At 33.7% G+C, this 25,102-nt stretch overlaps 1 protein-coding gene across 4 annotated transcripts in view; it reads right to left on the minus strand.

Moving 5' to 3' along the window:
• LOC142338628 (uncharacterized) overlaps positions 1-25,102 on the minus strand; it is an 83,343-nt gene that overhangs the window by 43,905 nt on the left and 14,336 nt on the right. For all 4 annotated transcript variants that reach the window (XM_075388465.1, XM_075388466.1, XM_075388464.1 and 1 more), the window contains one exon: positions 20,086-20,181. In XM_075388465.1, coding sequence (XP_075244580.1) covers positions 20,086-20,181 — 96 coding nt within the window. The remainder of the gene's footprint in view (positions 1-20,085; positions 20,182-25,102) is intronic.

Below are 25,102 nucleotides of genomic sequence, written 5' to 3' on the forward strand. Positions count from 1 at the left end.
TTTATCAGTAACCAATGTAGGGGTATCAATTATTTTGTAAGGTCCAATTTTTTGTGATTGGATCCTTTATGTTATGATATTCTGATTTGTGTGGTTTTATTTACAATTAAAACATAGGTGTTGATTTTAGTGTTTGCCCGTTCCGGTGATTTATGAACCGGCGATTTATGAATGTGTGTAGATGTTTACTTTGGTTTAAACATTTGTGAATTTCGTTTTAAACATCTGAGTGTATTCTTTTTACGATTGAGAAACCAATATTCAAAGGTTTCTTTATGTAATTGTTTATTTTGTGGATGATCAAAAAAAATGGTCAGTGTGTTTATGTTTGTGGAAGGAATTACAGGGTGAATTGGGTGAAGGTTTACAATTTCCAAAGCTATCTGAAGTGGACGATAGATTATTTATTATCGGTATTTTTGGTTTCTGACCAAATACAAGTTCTTATGGCGATAAAATCATATTAGTTCTAACTTGTGAGTTGAATGCAAAAAGAAATGTTTTTGATTTTTGTGACCATGCGTCGTATTGTGAGTCTAAAACTCTGAGAAAAAATATGTTTAGTTGACGATTACTGTTCTCAACGAGTCCATTAGATCATGTTGGGTATGGCGTTCGTGGTTTAAATTGCACCTTATATGTGCGGCAAAAGTTTGTAAATTCTGCGTTAAGACGTTCATTTCCGTTATCTGTTTCTAAAATTTCGGTTATCCCGCAATTGACAATCCAGTGGTCAAATATCACAGTGAGTGCATTTGCTGCAACATTCTTGGGAGAAGGGTGAAGGACATATAATGTTTGAAGGCTTCTACGATAACATTGACATAGAAATTTTTATCCGAAGGAGGAGAGATTGGGCCTTTTGCGTCCATTTATATACGGTGATAAAAATTTGGTGAAACTTATAATAACATCTGTTGTAAAGTCATAAGGAGGTTTGGCTTGGACTTGCTCGTTTGGAAATTCAAGCAAACTTGTGTAAGTATCGATATCCATGTTTTAATATTGGGGAAGTAATAGCTTTCTGTTATTGTAGCATAGGTTGTTTCACGACCTGGAGGACCTATAAGATTTTGAGAATGTGCAATATAAAAAACTTTTAGAAGGAGATTGAATGGTAAACAGATTTTTGTTTATGTGGTTTCATCTATGTAATATAAGAGATTATTTTTTTCATTTATACTTAGGTCTTAGAAACGTCGATGGTAATGTAATAATCCTCTGTTTGCTCGAATAGTGAGTGGAGGGATAGGGGTAATTTTTAGATTTTTTCTAGGGGAGAGGTTGTCTAACAACCGGTTACTGTTGTTGTTCTTCATGTAGGAGTGCATCGTTTAGTTCTGTTTGTTCGTTGTAAAAATAATAAGATTTCCGGAGATTTAGTTATGAAATCATCCAGTGCTGGGAGTGAAAATTTAATGGTGCTTATTAACTCTGGCAGTTAATTTGGCAGTTAATTTGGCAGTTAAATTAGATTGTGTAAGTGTCTTTCTTTTATTTACGTTCAGAGTGACATCTGTGTGTTGTACAATAGGATAGGTTTCCAATATTGAGTGATCTTGTTTAAATTGTTGTATTTTGTTTTTTGCAATTGTTCTAAAGGATGTGCCTTTGATTTAAGTTTGTGATACAAGACAAGGAGAAAAAAGATCAGTTTTCATTTAATTTTTAATATAATCTTTGATTTTCAAGTATATTGGAAAGTGTTGTGATTCTACAGTAGTGTCTTTATTTTTTGTGTTAATATATTCTTTTGATACAGCAGAGTGACACTGTGTAGGTTCAGCGTGTTGGTTATGTGTCACATTTTATTGCGTCTGGGATTTCAATTGCTCTAAGACAGTGGTCGTCTTATGTTGTTGTCGTTAAAGAACGACTCATTAAATCTGGAAGTGAAAGGCTATTCCCTTCCGTCCAAACTATGTACAGATTTGGGAATTTCTTTAAATTGAAATTGGAATACTCTGTGATTTGGTTTGTTCTTATGTGTGAATAGAAAGAAAATTGGTTTATGTTCAATGTATAAAATAATAGGAGGTTGTGATCCGTGAATGAGAATTTCGTATTCCGAAAAAGCAAAAATTATTGCAAAACATTTGCGAAGAATGGTTGAGAGTCTAAGTTCAATAGTGGAAAACAAAACGAGAGTTTGCTGACACTAATTCTATTTTTCCAAATTGATTTTATTGGAGAAGTGTAGCTGCAATGCCATAGTTAGAGTCATCGCATAAAATATAAAAGAGTTTTTCTGAGTTAGGAATTGCGAGACGAAGTGTTCAATCTGTGAGTACCTTTTTTTACTCTGTGAAATGTTTGTTATAGTTCGGGATTTCATTTAAAATCTGTTGTATCCTGTAGCGTGAGATAAAAAGGTCCTAAAATAACTTGTAAGTTATAGATAAATTTTGAGATGATAGTGAGAAATCCAACGTAATTTTTGTATTTCTTTTTTTTTCGGAGGTTATAATTTTAAAAATCCCTCAGTTTTAGATTTTAGTGGGGTGTGTGATTGTTTTGGATTCGATGTTCAAATAATTTAACGGAATCTAAGAAAATGAAAGATTTATCAGGAGCGGCTTTCAGATTTTCCTTTTTGAGATTTCTGTGATATTGGTCAAGTGTTTGCAACATTGTGTCTGTTGTAGTGTCTTGAATTAAACATCATCAACATATCTGAAGATTTTGTTTTTGCGTATTAGTGGTTTGAAAATGCTACTCATAAAGGATGAACAGGCTGCTGGGTCCATTGAAATGCCGTCAAATAAACGTTTAAAGCAGTATTGTTGTCCTGCTATGACAAAATTTGTGAGTCTTTGGAAAGTTTGTCTAGCAGCATCTGGTTGTATGCACTGTTCATTTCAGCTATAGAAAAAATTAGTCCTTTAATACGCGTGAGTTTCATTTGGATTGGTTCTATGGGCCAGCTGTATTTTGTTTCATCAATCATTGTGTTTATTTGGCGAGCATCTAAATTGATTTTTAGTGATTCTCCTTTTTTTTAGGAATTATTACTGGGTTTATAAAAGCGTTTCTCGTAGTGAATGAAAGTGTTTTACTCGGTCTTGTAATTCAAGAGGGAAGCGGTTTGCTCTTTGTTTCTAAGGGTAGATTTAGTTCTACTTTAATTTTACCTATATCGAATTTATACCTAGCGTAACATTGTTTAAATTGTACGAGAAGTTGCGCTAATTTTTCAAACTGTGGTGATACACGTGTTGATTTTTCTAATAATTTTTCTGCTTGTGTTTGCGACTGTTGATTATCGAATGTCTTTTGAAATTGACGGCATAACGCATGCCAGTTCCTCTTTATTTCTAGTGGTAAATGTGAATACCATTGTTGTGCCGGGCTGATCAGGGCCGTTCATATCATGGCAATTCGTTTCAAGATCCATGAATTATGAAATGTTGAATCTGTTTGTTCTGGTACTGCCGTCATTACTATATTTGTTGTGATAGCACTTAAGAAATCCTCTGTTGTGTAAATAGGATCAGTAACATCAAACGGTCTTAGAGACTGTTGCATGGGCCCTGAGCCTCCTAAAAAAGGATACATCATTTGTGTTCTTTGGCGAAATACAGGTGACGGTGTTTGTTTAGACGTCGCCTGTAGATAATAAGGAGTTGGGGCATTTGTTGTTTGTTGATTATTGTGTGAATTTAGTTGTCGAACTAGGTTCACTAATTGTTTTGGAATAATTTGAACACTTCAATTGTTTGTTTGTGTTGGCTGGGTTGAATTATTTAACATAATAGGTACAGTCTTAAATTGTACAGAGTTCTGTCTTTGTAGACGTGGTAAAGGCGTGTTTACGTTTGGTAACGTGGGTAGAGTTGTATTTAATGGATCTGAGCTTTGTGTCAATTAAGTCGAATTCACAGATTTTCTGTGTTGATGATTCCGGTACATGATTTTGTTGTCAGTGTATCATTAGTGACATTATTGCTATTATGATTTTGGTTATTTTTTGGCAATTTTCTTCGAGGTCGTTTAAAGTGTTCACTGTATGTGTGTAGAAGAGTGTTGCAGAATCTAACAATGTGGAGTTAAAGTCTGTTTCTGTAGTTTCGTTATTAAAAGTGTCTGTAGGTTCTGAATGAACTATAGTATCCATATTTTTTATTGGTGATGCTTACAGAGAGAAATTTGTGTTCTCTCGAATGTTTTTAGAGGTAAATGTTTGATTCCCTGCATTGCAGTTTTTTTTTCAACATTGTTATTGTTAATGGTTAGTTTTTGTATAATATAAATGGTACGTCTGTGATATTCACAAAATTTTGTGGAAATCAGTTGGGATCAAAAAAATAATATAGTGTTTCCGGTAGTTTAGATAATATTTCTAGGTATGTCTCAGCTTTTAGTTTTGTAGCTGTAAAAATGTGTCTCACAAGGCTTTTCCAAAATCGGTGTTTGTACCAGGATGGAAGTGTAAGAGAATCGAGAATCACTTCTTCATTTATGTCTTCATCTTTTACAGAGCTTATATATACTTCAAGAAAATGAGTGAAACCTTCTGCTTCTTGTCGAGCAATTTTATGTACGGTCTCTTTTCGTGATTGCAGGGCGGCAGTATTAACTGTAGAAGCGAGACGTTTAAGAAATTCGAAAGAAGATTTTGAAATACACCCATTTTGACCAACGGTTGTATTTGTGATAATACTCCGTAAAGGAATTCAAATCATGTATATGACAGCGGATTAAATAGAGTGCTATATATAAAAGAAGTATATGTGTTTGTGTGAGGATCACAAATAAAGAAAAGAAGCCCTTTGTGAGTTCATCTGCATAAAAATCAGTTTGATATGAGAGAAAATCAGTTCGTGAAACCTGTGATGCTTTCTCTGGTAAGGAAAGGAGAGGTTATTACTCTACTGCACAGGAGTCATATTTGAGTTGTTTTGCTGTGTTTAAAAGTAGATTATTCATCTGTTGTTGATAGTAATTAATTTCAAAGGCTAAAATTTCACGAAGAAGACGTTTGTTCTGTTGTGTTAGAACAGTTAGTTTTAGTTCGTCAGAGTGTGTGTCTTTATTAGAGGAAGTTGGACCAATGTGATGGTTCATTTTCTCAATTCTTGGGTTTTTGTTGGGATTGTGTTCCCCTTTTTTCTAAATTTTAAATGAAAAAAAACTAAAAGATTAAAAAAACTATTTCTAAGTTCTTTTCTCAAGAATAATGGGTTTGTGTGAGTTTTTTTCTCGATTAGAGTTTGTGAATTCACTGGTCGCACCAGTTAAGGCAGACACAAGGTTGGCTTCTTTTACAGCCTTAAAGTATAAATACCTAGGGCTAGTTATTTCTTCGCCTACCTTAACCTTAGGCTTACCTATATCTCTCAGAGTTACCGACTCGGTAAACACTAAAGGTATACATCAAATGTAACGATGTTTAAAAGAGTTAACAACGGAGTCAGAGGTATACACATCGTGCAACTACTCTTTTAGACTGAATAGAGTTAGTAGAGTTCTATCTACATAAAAGAGAAAAGTTTCTTCTCAGTCTCTGTTTGGATGGAGGTGTACATCCAGTATTTCTAGTGCTACATTACTCATGCAAAATTTTTTGGGTCTGAACCCCCCTTGATGGGGGAGGAACTATATACTCAATTGTTCTTTTTTGTTCAGATATTTTTGACCGATCGATTTATAAATCGTACAGGGTTGTGAAGTGGTATCATTAAAAATCTTTTCCAGCTTAGTATTTGTAATTGAAACGATTTCTTGTTTCTGCATTTTTTGTGTTAGACATTGTGTCGTCTGTTTGTTCTTTACCTAAGAGTAAGTTAATGTAATTTGTTACATTGCAAAGGCAATTGCGAGAAAATGGTCGCCGTGAACGATTTCCATCTCTATCATAATGAGGTGATTGGAGTCAAGAGTTATTTGAATATGTGTTTCTAGTGACATAAGTAGGTTTTTTCTGGTAATTGGAGGGTCTACCGTGGTATTCGAAGGGTCTATGGTGAACCGTGTCCACTCGGTGGTTTAAAATCACTATTACCGGAAAAATAATTTGAATTTGAGTATGATGATTTATTGGGGCTTCTGTGTCTGGATTTATTGTGATGTTCTCTACTGTTGCTTCTAGAACCATCAGAAAATGGTAGTGGTTTACCGGTCATATTGTTTGATGTGACCTGTTTTTTGGAAGGTTTTGGTTGCCTTTCATCGCTCGATTAACAGTTTGTTTCTGAATATTGGGTTTTTCAAGTGGTTTTGTGTATCGCTTGTCAGAACAAGTGGAAATGCTATGTACCGGTTGTAAGCATTTTTACAAAATTTTAGAAGAAGTGGTTTCCCGTTCAAATTTGGAGCATTTGAGTACTTACGATGAACTATGTTGATTCCTCGTGCAATATTTTGTTCCATCATATGTATATCTTCTACTGTGAGATGGTCAATTTCTAGAGAAATGTTATTAGTTGACGAAAAAAGAGTGGAATTTTTTCTAAATTTATGAGTAACTATGTGTGTTCTTGGGATATCTCCTTGATGCCTTTTTTCTAATAATTGTGCAATTGGAAGCTGTGGTTCCAATGCAGTTCCAATGTTGTTTTCTGGTTTGAAATCATTTTTAGGGCTATTCTGGCTAATTGTGCATTAAGTGTTTTGACAAGTGCGTCATTCATTTGTGCATTACGCATTTCTGGAGAGTTATTAAAATATGGTTATCAAGCCATTTGTTCAATTCTAAGTGCTATTGTTTTTATCTGTTCATCATTGATTTTTCTAATAATTTTTTTGCTTGTGTTTGCGACTGTTGATTATCGAATGTCTTTTGAAATTGACGGCATAACGCATGCCAGTTCTTCTTTATTTCTAGTGGTAAATGTGAATACCATTGTTGTGCCGGGCTGATCAGGGCCGTTCATATCATGGCAATTCGTTTCAAGATCCATGAATTATGAAATGTTGAATCTGTTTGTTCTGGTACTGCCGTCATTACTATATTTGTTGTGATAGCACTTAAGAAATCCTCTGTTGTGTAAATAGGATCAGTAACATCAAACGGTCTTAGAGACTGTTGCATGGGCCCTGAGCCTCCTAAAAAAGGATACATCATTTGTGTTCTTTGGCGAAATACAGGTGACGGTGTTTGTTTAGACGTCGCCTGTAGATAATAAGGAGTTGGGGCATTTGTTGTTTGTTGATTATTGTGTGAATTTAGTTGTCGAACTAGGTTCACTAATTGTTTTGGAATAATTTGAACACTTCAATTGTTTGTTTGTGTTGGCTGGGTTGAATTATTTAACATAATAGGTACAGTCTTAAATTGTACAGAGTTCTGTCTTTGTAGACGTGGTAAAGGCGTGTTTACGTTTGGTAACGTGGGTAGAGTTGTATTTAATGGATCTGAGCTTTGTGTCAATTAAGTCGAATTCACAGATTTTCTGTGTTGATGATTCCGGTACATGATTTTGTTGTCAGTGTATCATTAGTGACATTGTTGCTATTATGATCTTGGTTATTGTTTGGCCGTTTTCGTCGAGGTCATTTAAAGTGTTCACTGTATGTGATGAAAAGAGTGTTCCAGAATCTAACAATGTGGAATTAAAGTCTGTTTCTGTGGTTTCGTTATTAAAAGTGTCTGTAGGTTCTGAATGAACTATAGTATCCATATTTTCTATTGGTGATGCTTCCAGAGAGACATTTGTGTTCTCTCGAATAATTTTTGAGGTAAATGTTTGATTCCCTGCGTTATAGTTTTTTTATTTCAATTTTGTTATTGTTAATGGTTAGTTTTTGTATAATTTAAATGGTACTTGTGTGATATTCAAAAATTTTTGTGGAAATCAGTTGGGATCAAAAATATAATATAGTGTTTCCGGTAGTTTAGATAATATTTCTAGGTATGTCTCAGCTTTTAGTTTTGTAGCTGTAAAAATGTGTCTCACAAGGCTTTTCCAAAATCGGTGTTTGTACCAGGATGGAAGTGTAAGAGAATCGAGAATCACTTCTTCATTTATGTCTTCATCTTTTACAGAGCTTATATATACTTCAAGAAAATGAGTGAAACCTTCTGCTTCTTGTCGAGCAATTTTATGTACGGTCTCTTTTCGTGATTGTAGGGCGGCAGTATTAACTGTAGAAGCGAGACGTTTAAGAAATTCGAAAGAAGATTTTGAAATACACCCATTTTGACCAACGGTTGTATTTGTGATAATTCTCCGTAAAGGTATTCAATTCATGTATATGACAGCTGATTAAATAGAGTGCTATATATAAAAGAAGTATATGTGTTTGTGTGAAGAAAAGAAGCCCTTTGTGAGTTCATCTGCATAAAAATCAGTTTGATATGAGAGAAAATCAGTTCGTGAAACCTGTGATGCTTTCTCTGGTAAGCAAAGGAGAGGTTGTTACTCTACTGCACAGGAGTCATATTTGAGTTGTTTTGCTGTATTTAAAAGTAGATTTTTCATCATTCATCTGTTGTTGATAGTAATTAATTTCAAAGGCTAAAATGTCACGAAGAAGACGTTTGTTCTGTTGTGTTAGAACAGTTAGTTTTAGTTCGTCAGAGTGTGTGTCTTTATTAGAGGAAGTTGGACCAATGTGATGGTTCATTTTCTCAATTCTTGGGTTTTTGTTGGGATTGTGTTCCCCTTTTTTCTAAATTTTAAATGAAGAAAAACTAAAAGATTAAAAAAACTATTTCTAAGTTCTTTTCTCAAGAATAATGGGTATACTTAACGATGTATAAAAGAGTTAACAACTGAGTCAGAGGTATACACATCGTGCAACTACTTTTTTAGACTGAAAAGAGTTAGTAGAGTTCTATCTATGTAAAAGAGAATAGTGTCTTCTCAGTCTCTGTTTGAATGGAGTTGTACATCGAGTATTTCTAGTGCTACGCTACTCATGCAAAATTTTTTTTGTGGTCCGAACCCCCTTGATGGGGGAGGAACATATAGTCAATTGTTTTTTTTGTTCACATATTTTTGACCGATCGATATATTAATCGTACAGGGTTGTGAAGTGGTATCATTAAAAAGCTCTTCCAGCGTAGTATTTGTAATTAAAACGATTTTGTTGGCGTTCGTTTTCTTGAACGAGTTATCGTGGTTTGATTTTTTTGTGAAAAATAGACCGATTTGCGTTATTTTGTTCACTTTTTCTGGATTTTTTGCCCAAAATTTCATCAATATTGAGCTTGCACTGCTTTCCCGCAACGTTTAGTTAAAGTAATCGGAAAACTGATGAAATATGAAAATGCATGTGTTGTAATTGTTTGTTTTTCATTTAGGTACAATAAGTATGTCATGTACTCTACGTAAAAAGTAAACAAGCAAGAATTTTGAAAAACAACTAAGCAAACCATCATATCAATACTTTTTTATCAAGCAACGTTTGATATTTTAAAAATTTTTTGTGCTCCTCCATCAGATCGATAATTTAACTGTACTGAAAATTATTTTCTGAGAAAATAATTTGAGGAGACTAGATCTTTTTAACCAACTGAAAGGCAGCTCAACCATACGAACAAATTCCTTTTTCTCAGAATCTCTCAAGGTAATCGTTTTTCTGCCAGAATCTTACAAGATAGCCATTCTTCTGACAGATTCTGTCAGATAACATTTTTGCTGACAGATTCTGCCATAAAAACTATTTTCTGGCAAAATCTTGCAAGATTATCTTTTTTTCTGCTAGATTGTGGACGGTAACCATCTATCTGTCAGAATCTGACAGATTTCTGCATGATAGCCATCCGTTCTAGACTAGGTTGTTTTCCCCACATGCATTTGCAACCTAAATTGAATGAGAAAACAATAAAACTAAGGTTGGTTATTTGATTTTTAACAATAATCTTTTCTGTTGTCTTAAAAACAACTCCTTTAGAATGCGGCATTATTCTTATTTTGAATTTTTTTTCAGTTTTTGCTCCTAATCCTCTCAGTACGTCATGTATCCCAAATATAGAGCACGTCTCATTACGTAGTAAATATTTATGTAAATATATGGCACGTGCTTCTGAGGTTTCAAGAATTTGGACCCATTAAGCGGGGGGCACATACGTAGAATATCCCTCACTTCTTTGAGAATTTTTTGAAATATTTCAAAACTTCTCAATGTTTTCCCAATGAATTGTTCTACCGCACAATTGCGGGGGTAAAAACCATATACTCTAATGTTCTTTTTTGTTATAGTTGTCAGATAATTTTGACCGATCGATATATTCATCGTAAAGAGTTGTGAGCGGTGTCATTAAAAAGCCCGTCCAGCGTAGAACTTAGAATAAAATATGTTTTTTATCATCGTTTTCTAGATGTGTTGTCGTGGGTTAAATTTCTGTGAACATTACGCCGATTTGCGTTATTTTTATACACATTTAATAGATTTTTTCCGAAATCTTTGTCAATTTTACTGAAACGTGTACCAAATTGTTAACAATAGGAATGTTAATTCTTTTTAAAGACAAAAAAGTACCGTTGACTGTTGAAATTTAGCCTTTGTCTGAAGTTGTGGCTAAATATTTCAAGAGTCAGCCTGTTTCATTAAAAATTACCCGAGAAAAGCTTCTTTAGTCCAATTTGATTAAAGTTGCTGGAAGTATCCACACAAAAACAACTAAGAAAATCTTTGTGCACCACAAAGCGAGCTACTCCTACTTCCACTTCTGAAGATGTCTGAAAACAAATTTTGGCCGTTTTTTGTTAACTTTACTCCGTGATTATCAAAAACACAGGATTTATTTTTGATATTTAAACTAAAAAATCGTCGAGATCCATAATATTCGAATTAATTTAGTGTTCTTAATGGACATAAAGTAATAGCAAGATTGATTTTGACTCCCTCAAAAACGTTTACAATCCAAAAGTCGGATTGTAATCATTATTAAGTTAATTAAGGAAGGAACAATTTAAATCAAAGCTCACTGTTGATAGCTCCTTTTGGTTTAGTAAGAAGTTGAAATATATTGTATATAATTTCTTTACTCGAAAGATAATTGTCGTTTTGACATTCAAAATGGTTTGATTTTTAAATATAAAATTGTTTATTGAGTTTTGCCATTATTTTTCTTTTAATTTGGACAACTTGTCGCATAGTGTCAGCAAAGAAAGAGTCAGAATTCTTCCAATTCTTTCTTTTCCAAGTAAAAACTTTTTTTTGCGGTTTCACGCGTGAAGTCATGGTTCTCTGGCTTTGATAATACTTGATTTCACATTTTTCTAAAAATTTTTAGGCATTGGCCCATTTTTCACGTTATTTTTATCGTAATTTCACCTTATCACAATATTGACAGTTCACATAATACATTATTGGCGTTCAATATAAGGCACAATTGAACACATAAAACTCTTTAAAGGCATCGATTTTGGTTTTAACGGTTTCGAAACCGCTTTCCCGAAGAGTTTAATTAATTTTTGTTGCATTTGTTTTTAACTGTGGTTTTTGCTTTGTCTTTTAAGTCGTACAAACTTAGTTTTTTTATGGAGGAATGACACGTTTCATTGGTTTTTTGTGGAGAATAAATGAGCCTGTATTCCGATTATTTGAGTTGACAGCTTATGGCTTTCATGACTTTGAAAACAATTATTTTCAAAAAAATAAAACACTTTTTAACTTGGCATTTCTTCTTTAAATTTCAATTTTGATTTTAATCTATTTTTTTTTCTATTTGGTCGATATTTTTTTGTCTCTTTTGATCTAACAAAGTTTTGATTTTTTGTCAGTTTACGGTATTTTGTAGACCTAAGACATCTTTTGAAAAAATACAGGCCTCGAGCAACTGGGTTAAACAAATAAACAAAACTTATTATTTTTTTTCATTTTGTAACAAATGGTTTTCTTAAATTTGAAAAAAAATGTTTTCAAAAATACAAATAATTACTTAAATTTGACCTTTTTTATCTCTTTTTATCCACTTTTCACCTATTCTCAATAATGATAAGTCGCATACTGCATTATTGGCGTTCGACGAAGTCTCAATTGACCCTATTTTGCGGGCAAGATATATTTTGCGGGCTTTGAAGTCTCAATTGACCCTATTTTGCGCGCAAGATATATTTTGCGGGCTTTACGGATTCGACAGCGTTTTAAAGCAAGTTTTAATTGAGTTTTTGTTTGCTGTCTCTATTTGCTGTATTCTTTGCAACAACATAGAGAATTACACTAATGACAGGTCTTAATGCATATGTGATCATAATAGTTATAGTTTTCATTAATTTGAATACAATTGTTCTGAAAAATAAAATCCAATTTTTTAAATTTGCTGATTTTTTATTCTTTTTGTCTAATTGCTACCGAGCCTGATTAAAGAGTGGTCCTATATCCTCTCTAAGGAAGTAGAAGTTATTTTGTTCAGTTTCAATTTTATTTGACGCCATTTTGACCTTGTAGATAAGTTTTTTAAATAAAAATGAACATAAATTCTAGGAGATAGTTGTTGCTAGCTGTTATTGTTGTTTGATTTTGTTGTTCGTCTTGACTTGCTTTCTTAATAATGGCTGATCTCATCAATGAGTCATGGCATTTTTTTCTACTGAGTTATTTGCGCAAGAAGCGATCCTGTTGTTCAATCATTTTTTTTTTCAAAAATACCTGAATTTTTCAGGGTTTTCTATCTGTTCCTTATTTTTTAGACATTTATGCCAAATAATTGTTTTCGAAAAATACAAAATTATTACTGATTTAGCCCTTTTTTTATCTACTTTTTACCTATTCTCACTAATGATAGGTCGCATACCACTAATAAGTTTTTTTAAAAAAAAGCATTTTTTCCACTCAATGTAGCATTTTTTCCCATTGAGTTGTTTGCCTGGGAAGCAATCATGTTGCTCGTTCACATTTTTTTTTAAAATTTACTTGAAATATTGGGTGTTTTCTATCCGTTCCTCAATTTTTAGACATTCATACCAAAAATGCGGATGAGCGAGTTCGGAACTTTATGTGCAAACGCACATTACCAAGCCACCTTGTTTGTCATTAAGTTGTTACCATATTCTTGGTTTTTTGATATATTTAAGTTTTGGTAGAACCCTGCAACTTTCCACATGCGAAACTCAAATTGGTTGGTACTCAAGATCTTCCAGGGTGCAAATTAACAAACTAAATCTCAACAACGGCGTTTTCCGATATTTGTGTTGAGATAACTCGAGGAATTTAACAAGAATCTACTGAAATTTGAGAGCTAAATTTTACAAGAATTCAGTAAAAAAAGGACCAGACTCCTGTAAATATGAGGAAAAAAACTGCTATAATTTTTAACTTTGATCTCTCGTAAACATAGTTTTTATGGTTTTACTACTAAATTTAGTTACAATAAAATCAGCTTAATTATTGTAGCAATTGCGTCACTATTAAATAAATGCGGATAGTTGTTCCTATTTAGAACATAAAATAAGAAAGGTCAACACTCAATTGATAAGTTAATTGATTTCAAATATTGTACACCATGAGTTTACCGAATTGTAGTATTAACAAGCATCTTGCTGCCGGCAATCAGTGCAAACTTTCTCAATATAAAATTCTGTATGAGAGGACTTAAAAACTGCCAAAAACGTGGTCATACCAAGAACAAATACCACTTGAGAAAAACACAAAAACCGTTCAGAAGAGCAAATTGCAGTTCAATAGAAAATGGATGTCACTTGTCTATAGAGATGCTAAGCCACAAGTTAACAGAAATAAGATAAACAATGTTTTGAAGTCCGTTTGTCTTTTCTTTCAAAATTCGTAGCCCCCAAAGGCTTTCATCTTAGATAGTAGAAAGCTTATCTTGCATATTCCGCGAAAACTAATTGCGGCTGTTATTATAGAGACTAAGTCATAAGACTATACAAAAACATCAGAAGGCAGCATATTGAAAAAATTATACAAAAAATTTTTTACAAAACCACAGAGTCTAAGCCATTCAATTTATAAAATATTAACCGCGAGTAAGTTAAATCTTCATCGTCTCCTTTGAACATCGTAAAAATGTTTTGTAAACTAATTATTTCAAAATGACAGCAAAAAAACATAAAAATTGAAAATTATCTAAATTTCACAAAACTCTTCTGAAACAAATTGTCTCACATCAGTCGAAATCTTTAACCAACAGAAAAATTATTGTTTGGTTCTACAACACATTGAAAAGATCTCTCAAAAATGAGGTTAAGTTACGCAGATAATGCACTTTGTAAAATACGAAAAAAACCGCAAATGAGAACAAGAAAAGATAAATTGAAGACAACTTTTTTTAATAAATTGAATTTGAAAGTCAAAAAGTCATTAGCTATATACCGATATCAGTTACTAAGTTCAATTACCTATCTCTAAATGGTCACTGAGGCCTTTATTTACACAATATAATGCATTCAACAGAAAAAATTAACAACAAATACACAGCGAAAACATAAAAACCTACCAAATTCTGCAAGAGAACGGTGTCGCAGCCCTTAAAACCGAATGTTATGAAAACAATAATTATGTTCAGTTGTAATGGTGATTGTTAAGTATATAGTCAATTTACCAAAAAAAGAACAAAAACAACAGCAAAAAAGTTTTAGTACCAAAACCAAGAAACCGATCTTTTGAAAGAATTCGCAACAGTATTTGTTTGTATTCTATAAGAGACAAAGTTTGACTAGTATTTACTGAGAATCAGCTAAAAGTTGACAAAATAAAATAAACATTTCCTAAGTTCAAAAACCATTTAAAATTTCAATTGAACACAGTCAATGACATAAGAGACATTAGGTCATTAAAAAGCGACGAATCCATGTTACCTGATCACTTACAGATCTATAAGAAGCCATTTAACTCTTTGAATGGTTAAACTTAGTAATCAGACTTCAAAAAGAATAGCAGTTGAAGCCAAAACACAAGAAATCAGTTAAAGTTTTTAAAAACTCTTCTTCAAAGTCATAAAAACCATTAAATTTTCTTAAGATAAACTATAATTACACTCAGACTCAATTTTACGTGAGTGGGAGCTCTCATTAAAGGAGCCCTGCAAAAGTGTCTGTAAAAAACTTAAAAGAGCCAAAGCAAAATATTTCGAGAGAAGGCATCACCAAAATATTCAAAAGTTTCTGATTGTAAGATTTTGTGATAATATTCAACGTATCCCAGATTTGCCGCTCGACCAACAAGCCGCCGTAATGTTTTTTTTCTTCTAATTTTTAGAGAGTAAGACCATTTGTTGAAGGAAACACCTCAAAAATTTAAAAACACAATGATGCTTTTTGTATAATTATTGAGTTTAATTTGCAAAAAAAAACAGCAATTTTTTAACTCCACGAGACTTTTATATGGCGCCCAATTCAGCAAAAAGAATTCACAAAAGCAATGTCAAAGCCAACCAAACAAAAAATTGCGTTTTCTCTTCACATGACCATATTACCGCCCGTTATTGTGATACTGTGAAAAGAAAACAAAAATGGTCGAATATGCAAAAAGCAGGAAACTTTTACGAAACCTGGTTGTACCAAGAACAAACACCATTAGAGAAAAATAAAACAGTTATCATGAGCAACTTGTAGTTCAATAGAAAATTTTTTCACTCGTCTGTAGAGATTTTAAACTAAAAGTTAACAGAAACAAAATAGGAAAATCTCAGAAACGCATTGTCTTTTTTTAAACAAACGGTTTCAAAATTCGCAGCCAACTGAAATTCGACTGAAATAGATATTTTTTCTTACAATTTCCTTGCAAACTAATTGCGCCTGTTACATGTGAGACTAAGTCAATAGACTATGAAATAACATTGAAACCAAACACAACTAAAAAAGTTCACAACAAACTTTAGGAAACCACATTGTTGAATACATTAAAATTATAAAATTTTAACCGCGAGATATTAAATCTTCATTTGCGTCTACTTTCAACATCTTAAAGTTGTTTGTAAAACAACTATCACAAAATGACATGAAAAAACTACAAAAATTGAAAAGTATCTAAATTTCACAAAATACTGAAACAAATTGTCTAAGCCCTGAAAACATCAGTCAAATCCTTTAACCAACACAAAAATTTGGTTCTACAACAGATTAAAGAGATCGCTCAAAAATGAGGTTATGCTACGGAGCGATGCACTCTGTAAAATACGAAAAAACCACAAATCAGAACAAGAAAGGATAATTTGAAGTAAACTTTTTTTGAGAAAAATGAAGTTTAAAAAATCATTGATGCTTTTTGTATAATTGTAGAGTTAAATTTGCAAAAAACGGCAAAATTTTAATGCCAGAAGACTTTGATAGGGCGCCGAGTTCTGATTAATTCTTTTAAGGAGATTGTGTCAGTGGTTTAGACGTCTTATTTGGCCAACTTTAACAAAGTGAACCAAAATAAGTCATGTTTTGTGCCATTTTGATGAAAAAAGTTCGAATGTTGAAAATGTTATCAACAGTTTTAGCCACAAAAACTTCAAGCAAACAATTCAGCAACGCTCTTCTATCTCTAAATGTGACAAAAACACTCTATCGTTAAAAATTATAACTTACTGTAAATTATATGAGCGAAATTATACCGAATTTTAGCAAAAAGCTCTGAAAATCTGAATAAAAACTATCGAATATTCACAAAACTTTAAACCTCGATAACTCCCTGTAAAACCGAAATTCGAAAAAATATTTTTTTGATACAACTCACAACTCTCTACGATGAATATATCGATCGGCCAAAATTGTCTGAACAAAAAAAACCCATTTGAGTATATAGTTCCACCCTCTCCACTAAAGTGGGGTTCGGAACAATTAGAGGTTTTAGCTTGAAGTGTAGCACGTGCTAATGCTGATGATAATTACATGTTTTAATGTCAGAGATCCAGTAGGAAAAAAGTAATAAAACAAATTTGTACAGCAAAATCTTTTGACTGGGCCGACTGACGACGGAAGTCAAATAAAGCTTGAAGCGGAAAAAAAATTGATGGATTTATCATAAAGTAACATACAGGAGATTTTTGAAAGCCATTCAGGGGTCAAAAGGCGGCAGCGTGCTCATCATAAATAAATATCCATTTAAGCTATCTAAACTATTCTATGGATACTATAATCAATGGTATTACTCAGTTTTCTAATTCATCATTTGCTCTTTAATTGTAGTAAAAAAAATTCTTGCGTTTTTTTAATCATTCTTTTTTCTTTCGGGCCATGATATTCCAGTTCCACCAATTGCTCCTCCCCGATCACTTTTATTTCTACTAGCTGTAGGCGAATTATTGACAATCTAAGCTGTAAAGTTAAAACCGCTGAGTCATCTAGTCATTTTAAAGAAAAAATTTGATTTCTTCTGTCTCTAAACCTGAACTGATTGTCGTCGGATGAAATAACCTCAAACAACAAACGGTGACATATTAGATTAGAGGAAGCTTAGCTGAGAAACTCTTTGCGGTGCGAAAAAGCTTCCCGAATGTGCTTCCAACGCGGTCCTACAGGTTGGCAGCCTGACATAACCACAAAAGTACAAAATTTTTTGTTTACATGCACGCACAATGAGTTTTACCAACGAATTTGATTTCAGAACGAGGGCAACGTAGATCACTCAAAAATAAAAAAAAACTGAATTGTTAAAAATTCACGGAGAAGTCAAAGAAAATTCTAGAACAAAAGCGCAAAAAAGTCAAATGAATTTTTTGCATTGAAGACACAAATTTTTACAACAATTGCCTCAAACTTCTTTCGCGAGCATTTAAATAGTTATATATGATATCATCCGAGATAAATTCATTCTACAATTAAAACAAACACCTATACTTTTTTATAGGCTCACTATGCTTGATCAGTATTTCGGAAATGTTGGTAAAAAAAATGCAGGTGGGTTGTATTTTATTCAAACATTTATACAACTGCTCATTGAGAACCTTTCGTAAGTCAATTTTTGTTACGATTTTGGTAACAGCGCTGCTAAAACGTCAATGCATTTCAACTTTTTCCCAAAAAAATTTTTTATTATTTTTTCGACGACATAAATTTTCTATTGCATAATGGTTTTCAATGTCATACAGTTTCAGGTTTAACTTTTTTCTATAAATTTGACATTTGATTTTTGTTTCTATTTTTATTATAAAATCTATCAATCCTTGTTTTTGCCGCAGACATATATAGCTGGAGTTTTGCTAGAATTGATTTTCAAATCAAATGATCTCCTTTTTGATCCCTATTTCATTGATGTTATAATTTTAAAAGGGAAGGAATATTAATATTTTTGATCATTTTGCTTGAACAAGACAATAACACTTTTAAAGTAGACTGTGATTATGATCTATTAATTTGAAATTCTAATATTAATACAATACCCATGCAGACGCTAACCAGTCAAGATTAAACTTTAGATTGTTTTTCATAGGTGCATGTGTTAATCAGACTTTTTGCTGAATAGTTTTTTTGGTGTTAATGATCAGACTAAAGGCACACTAGAAACACGTCAAGGTAATCAAAAAAAGACTTTTCTATTCATTAATTTTTGCATTGTACGACAACAATGAACAAAATACCATTTTGAAGTTCAGAATTCAATCTTTCGTATAAAAAAGGATAGGAGAAAAAATTTTTCAATTTGAGTCTATAAAACTAAATAGCTAGCCAACGCAATTTTGTCAAGACTTCGTGCAAAATTGTAAAAAAAAAATCACATGTGATTTTCAAATTTTACAGAAACAGAAGAGGAAAATGGAATGCTACAGCTATGCCTGATTAGGTGGCGATTGTTAATTTTGATAATATGTCAACTGTACAAAGTTTCTACTACAACTGCTTTCAGCAAAACTTGTTTTTTTGTGATTAAGCGTCGAGTAACAGATGAGAAAGAAGAATATCAGAATCGAATCCTAGAACACTAGCTACGCAGTAAACAACAGTATCAACAATCCATCACTAATCAATGAAATTTCTTTCGCGCTAGAAAAGGACTCTTATAATTACTTGTAATTTGAATTATTTGTAAAGAGAACAACTTTAACAAATAATATTGTTTTAAAAGTCTTTCACTTAATACTGTTTTTAACAAAATAAGCACAACATTTTTCATTGTTTAGACACTTAACATTTATTTCCGTATTTAAAAAAAAATTAAGTGAACGGTTATACTACAAACCATTATATATTTCAAGAAAATTACAAAAATATTCGTAAAACTATAATTATCAATGCATTAATTTTCATATTTTTGGAAGTTCTGTTTAAAGTTTCATATTTTATGATTAATTTACAAACTTTAGAAATTTTTGTATTACTTTAAAAAATTTGGTTAGCCCATAAGAACTGATAGTGCCCGCTTTTTTTACCGCGATGATAAAAAACACTAAATAAAATAGGGCAATTTTACCTTAAGAGGTAAACTTAAGGTCAGCTCAATTTTGAGGTAAAATAATGGTGAATGTTACCTTAACTTTACCTTAAATTGAGTTAACCTGGGTTGCCATTTCTTAAGTTAACATTTCTAGCAATGCTATGGTAAGTTTATCTTATTTTTCTTTTTTGTGGCACGCTGAGTTCAAAATTTCAACTTTTTATGAAATATTTTATCTTTAATTGGAGGCCATTACTGGTCAGAGGCCATTATCGGACCACCAAATTGGGAACAATTGTGCAAGTGGATCCCTTTGATTACATAAATAAAACTCAATTATGGAAGAAGTCTCCAAAACAGTTTGAGCTGAAACAGAGCTGAAAGGCTCTAAGAGCACTTAATGCCCGCTGGGCGCTACCTGTTTATCCCGCTTCTGAGGACAAAAAATCAAAAACGTCAGACGAAAAATCATCAAGCGAAAAATCGCATAAAAAAGACCGACAGGACTAATATAATGGTTACAAACTTCGTTTAAGAGCAATTAGTTATAATTAAAGTATGTGAAATTGCTCCCCATGCTCTTTTAAATCTACTGACAAAATTCTGTAAGTATAAATCATTTTGCATTGTCAGTCTTCTCTACGAAATGGCTCTAAAAGCAACAACACTGACAGATTAAAGTAAGAGTAGCTCAGGTTTCCGTAAGTACAATCCACTGGTCTAAAATAAGGGAGAATTGTAACAAAATTAAGGGGTCTGTTTTGACCATAGTAATCGATGACTTATTAACTAACTTTCTAGGAATAAGGAGAATTGGCAAAGAATTCATTAAAAACCAAACAGAAGAGTTAAACTTAGGAGGTGCAAAGAACTTACAGTCGTTGTTGAATTCGCAGAAGGAGTCGCTTCCGTGAAATTTTCGACACTCTTGGCACTTGTCTCTTCGCACTACAGCACTAAGCTCACGGAAACCTGGAAAAACGAAAAGATCCTTAAGTTTTTCGTTGAAAGTGTTTTGAGTTAGAAATGATCGACAAACAGTTGTCATGAGTTGAAACAAAGCGCAACAGAATAAGGTTAAGAAGGTTGACTTCGTTAACTTCAGCAAAATAGATTTTTAAGACCCTTAGTTAAAAAGATCACTGCGAAGGGTGACAAAATTGCTACTAGAGAAAATTTCTAATTCCAGGTTCTATTCTTATTTGCGAATCATATTCCAACATCATTGTCTTCCAAGTAATAGAGCCTTACAACGATCTAGTTGACATGACCTCTTTTCAAATTCATTTAGAGTTTATATTCTCAGTTTAGATTTAAAAGTGAGCACAGTAGTCACTTTTTTGGTTGCATAAGTCTTTTACGACCTAAACCTCATTAGAAAGAGAGATTCAAATGACGTCACGCGCACAACCTCAGCAACATAGTGGTAGAAGTTGGTAGAAAAATTGCTTATTGGCTTCTTGGCGCGTGATCAAATGGTCGCAATAATAAAAAAGAAGGATGATGAAGACCACTATAGCCTACTACCCGGACCTGAGTCTCATGATATTTCAGTACTGAATCATGAAAATTTCCTTCTGATTTTTTCTATGACCAGTCTGATCATGGCACTTATTAGACATTTCATGGTGAAATTCAGTGTACAATTCTGAACTTAGACTGAGCATAATGATTTTAAATTCTGTTTTTACCATGAACATTATGAAATTATGTTATTATAATAACATACAATGTCACCCGTACTGAACCTAGAGAGCTAAACATAGTGGAAGTGGAGTAACTCTAGAGCAAAAGGTGCCGAATTACAGCTGGATTATAGGTTTTCCCATTGTAGATGACCAGTAAACTCTGAAAGTAGTCCTGCCAGATATGATCCCAGAGTTTCTCTAAAATGAAGCTGGTCTTGGCTGAATTGACCCAAAAATGTGTACAAATTTGCGAGTTTGATCTCGACTACGTTGGTTCAAGATTATCGCCAGTGCACTTTAGTGTTGATTTCGGCAAAGTGTATCCCAGATTAGGTCTTGTCAAAAGCTGGTCTTGAAAGAATTGATCCAAGAACTAGTCTAATTGTGGCTGCTCTAGATAGAGCTGAACCCACAATATTACTTTTTAAGTGTTTGATGATTAGAGGCGATTTCGAGCGCACTTCAGCTGATCGGAGGCGGATTCGAGAGCATACTACTCTGATCAGGGGGTGACTTTCGAGCGCACGATATTCTAATCAGAGGACAATTCAGTCTGGGTCGGTATGATCAGAGGTCGTTTTTGTCTCGGAAGGTCTGATCAGGGGCCATTTCGGTCTGGACATCAACCTGGGTTGCCTTTAAAAATGGATCCTAATCTTTGTTTGTTCTGCAGTTACTCTTGACAGACTTCAAACCTGAGCAGGACCACTCTAAGGCTGGTTTCGACAGAGTTGACAAAAAACAGTTCAATAAAGGATGATTTTCACTATAAAAAAAGGCATTATTGACAAGATCGACTTCGGCTGCTGACATGGGATCAAATCAAGCAGAGCAAAAATCAACCAAGGGCCAGAATGAACTTCACTAAACTGCAATCTATTCTGCAAACAATGACTTCTCTTTCACCTTGGATGTTTTTGCTCTTAATATACCGTTTAGAGCGAAAAACTTGAACAACAAAACCGAATAACGTCGGGAGAATGGTTCTCAAGCGACTGGCGAGTGATTGGCTTTGTCAGTAACTAGCTGCTTGGATTAGTGAGGCTAGCTTTAGCATAATTGAGTGGGCAGGTTGAGCACTATTGGAGTGATGAAGGGGGGAAGGGGTGTCAAGAGTGGGCGGCGAGTGTGATCTGAAACGAGGAGAATTAGGTAAACTGAGGGGGGGGGGGGGGGAGGGGGGAGAGGAGTGTGGAGGAGAAAGGGGGTAAATTGGGGGTGGCGTTTCACAGGAGGGAGATTAACAGTCGATGGGTCAAATTCTAAGAACCGCCCTTCTAATTATAAATTGATGTCTCTCAAACTGCTTCGGTGAGTCGTCAACGTAGGTCAGTGAACCGTAAGTTTCCAAGAGAGCTTAATGCCCTCCGAACTTTACCTGTTTATTGAAGGGTCTGGCGAGAAATCGACCAGGCAAGAAATTCATCAAAAAGCCAGGAGAATAAAGGAAGCAACTCGAAGATTAGTTTAAATTAAATTCTTAACCTTACCTTCATTTGGAAATATCAAAAAAGAAACAAAAACAAAAAACCAAAACAAATAATTGGAAATAAATTTAAGTTTCCAATGTGGATAGGATGCGGGCAAACAGCTGGGGAGGTATTCGGGGATGTAAGTAGGAGGTGCAGCTTGCGAGGTGATAAGAAGACAAATGCTGGGAGGGGTGTAGAAAGGGGGTTGGTAGGTGCTCCGGGAGGCAAGTAAGTAGATGCGGGAAAATATGTACGGATAAGTGGGTAGGTAGGTAGGGGGAGAGGGTACGTAGGCATGGGAGAAATTGGGCAGCTAGGGGGTTTGTAGGTAGGACAAAATTGTCAGAATATCTCTTTCACTTTGAATATTACCAGCAATTATTAATTAATATACATCACAAAATAATCTACTGATAAAGTCCAGTTAACAGAGACACAATTCAACGCTCAAATACGGAGCTAAATGGCTAAATACCCGGGTCGAGGTGTCACCGCTAAAAATCGCTAAAAGATGTAAGATTTGCGGTGAATTTAAGTAAAAGTGTAAGATTTGCGTTCAATGCGGTGAAAAAAAAACTTTTAAGCGGTGAAAATTTTTTTTTTCAGCGCTTAAGCGGTGAAAGAAAATTTTTCACCGCTACAAGCAGGATGCGGTGAAAAAAAAATTTCAACGCTACCACCAGAATGCGGTGAAAAAAAAATTTTTTTCACCGCAAAATTCAACGCTATTCTTACAAAAATTCACCGCTTTCAGCGCATTCAACGCTAAAAGTTGCGGGCGCTTTGCGGTGAAAAAAGTTTTTTTCACCGCTATTCGCCGCTAATCTTACATTATTTTTTGTCAAAACCTCGACCCGGGTAGGAGAAAATTTAAGTTTCGAGTCACGAACAATTATACTTCAGCTAAAAAATGTATAATACCAATACTTTTCGTCAAGTCGTTAAAACCAATTAACTAACATAATTGCTCCATAATTTCTTTTTCACTGGAGAGAATTGATTTAAAAGTAGAATTCTTAAGAATGGATTTCACTATCAGATAGGTATCATCAGTGAAAATACTGATTTCCGTTGCTGAAAGGTGATTTTCTTAGGCAGAGTAAAAGTAAAGTGAGAACCAGAGTGAGTCTGATTAAAGCCGCTAACTAGTCTTTGAATCAACAGTGTTTCCTTCTCAGTGGTTGTTTTTTGCCTTTATGTATCTAATATGATGTTGAGCGATAGTGGCGCAGCTTTTTTATTAATTATTTACATTGATAGGGCTGCATTTAAGCATGTGGACGATTGCTTTAGTTATCTGAGTTTCTTACCATCGTTTAGTTTTACGGAGAATCAAGACGAAGAGTTGTTCTGAATAGGACAGTTTTGTTAGTCATATCAAGATTACTTATCCAGAATGGGATTTAGGTCTGGGGAATTCCCTAAAACTGGGGAATTACATGTGGAACTACCGCACAACTACGTGCACATAGAGAATTTTTTTTAAAATTGCCCGAAATATTAAATAATACACATTTTGAGTTCAAATCAGTTCTCTTTTAACGGGTGGTAACGTTTTTATTTTTTTAAAAATGTCTAGTAAACCGTTTTTACGCTTTTCGAACACGTTTCTATCTTTTTCTGAGCTATGTTTCTGACTTTATCTTCAAAATACTCCCAAATAATGGTCTGTTTTTGTAAATGTTGGCTCGAAATTGCGCATAAATTTTAATTGGATTTATGTGGCTGACCATTCCAGTGTTGTCTGCTCTTATTCCTTGAAAAAATGGGAAACAATTGTTCCAGTATCGGGTGAAAGTATTTGTTCAACGTTTTTGTGTATTTGTTCAATGTTTTTGTGTAAAATACAATAAGCCTGTTAGATCGTCTAACAATCAAATTCCTCCCATCTGATTGCATCGTTGCCGAAAACTACAGTAATCGCTTGTCTGAATTCAAATTATTTGTTTTTTTTTCATGTAAATTGTTCCATTTCCATGAAGAAATTTTGCAACTCCTTCGCTGGAGAAGCCTTGAACTTATTACTTTTTGCTTTTATAACTTGTTACTTTTTGATATCCTTGTACGCATGTGACGTACCAGATTTTAGTTTTAAGCTTTGTTGTTTTGTCTGTTGTCCGTAAAAATTGGACAATTCGATTTGCAACAGCGTAGTAAACAGAAACATAGCAGGCAGATGGCCGGAATAGCTGCGAAATAGTAGACTTGCGTGCCGGATAATAGAGATAGAAACAGATGCAGATATAAGTTGAAAAAGTTATCGACGCCGCTCAAAAAGCTATGTAAAAACATTCAGCCGTAAATTAATCAAGCTCTTTAAAATTCATTTCGCAGATGCCTTTTCATTAGGGACGTTTATTACAAATATGATTTCCTTTGACATTAATTTAATTCCATTTAAATCTAAGTTTTAAAGTGCAAAAGTGATTATGTTGAGTAAGTTAAGTCACGTATGATCTTAATCTAATCACGCAAAACTTTTGCTAGGGAGAGCGAGAAATGACGTCACGCGAGCAAAACCAATTGTGAGAAGAAGAGGTCATTCAGAAAATTTTTTCAGCTTTGCTGCGTGAACAAATGCAAAACGAAAAAGAGCATCAGACGACGATACAAAAAAAAACATAACAGGACAATTTCTGACGTACAATTCAAAGAATTGTCATTGACTAAACAAAAACTAGACCTAGAATGGACTATGGAGACTTGGGAAAACCACTTACCAAAAAGCTTGAT

Source organism: Convolutriloba macropyga, chromosome 4 (genome assembly GCF_964194025.1).
Source record: "Convolutriloba macropyga chromosome 4, txConMacr16.3, whole genome shotgun sequence".
NCBI classification, from domain to species: Eukaryota; Metazoa; Xenacoelomorpha; order Acoela; family Convolutidae; genus Convolutriloba; species Convolutriloba macropyga.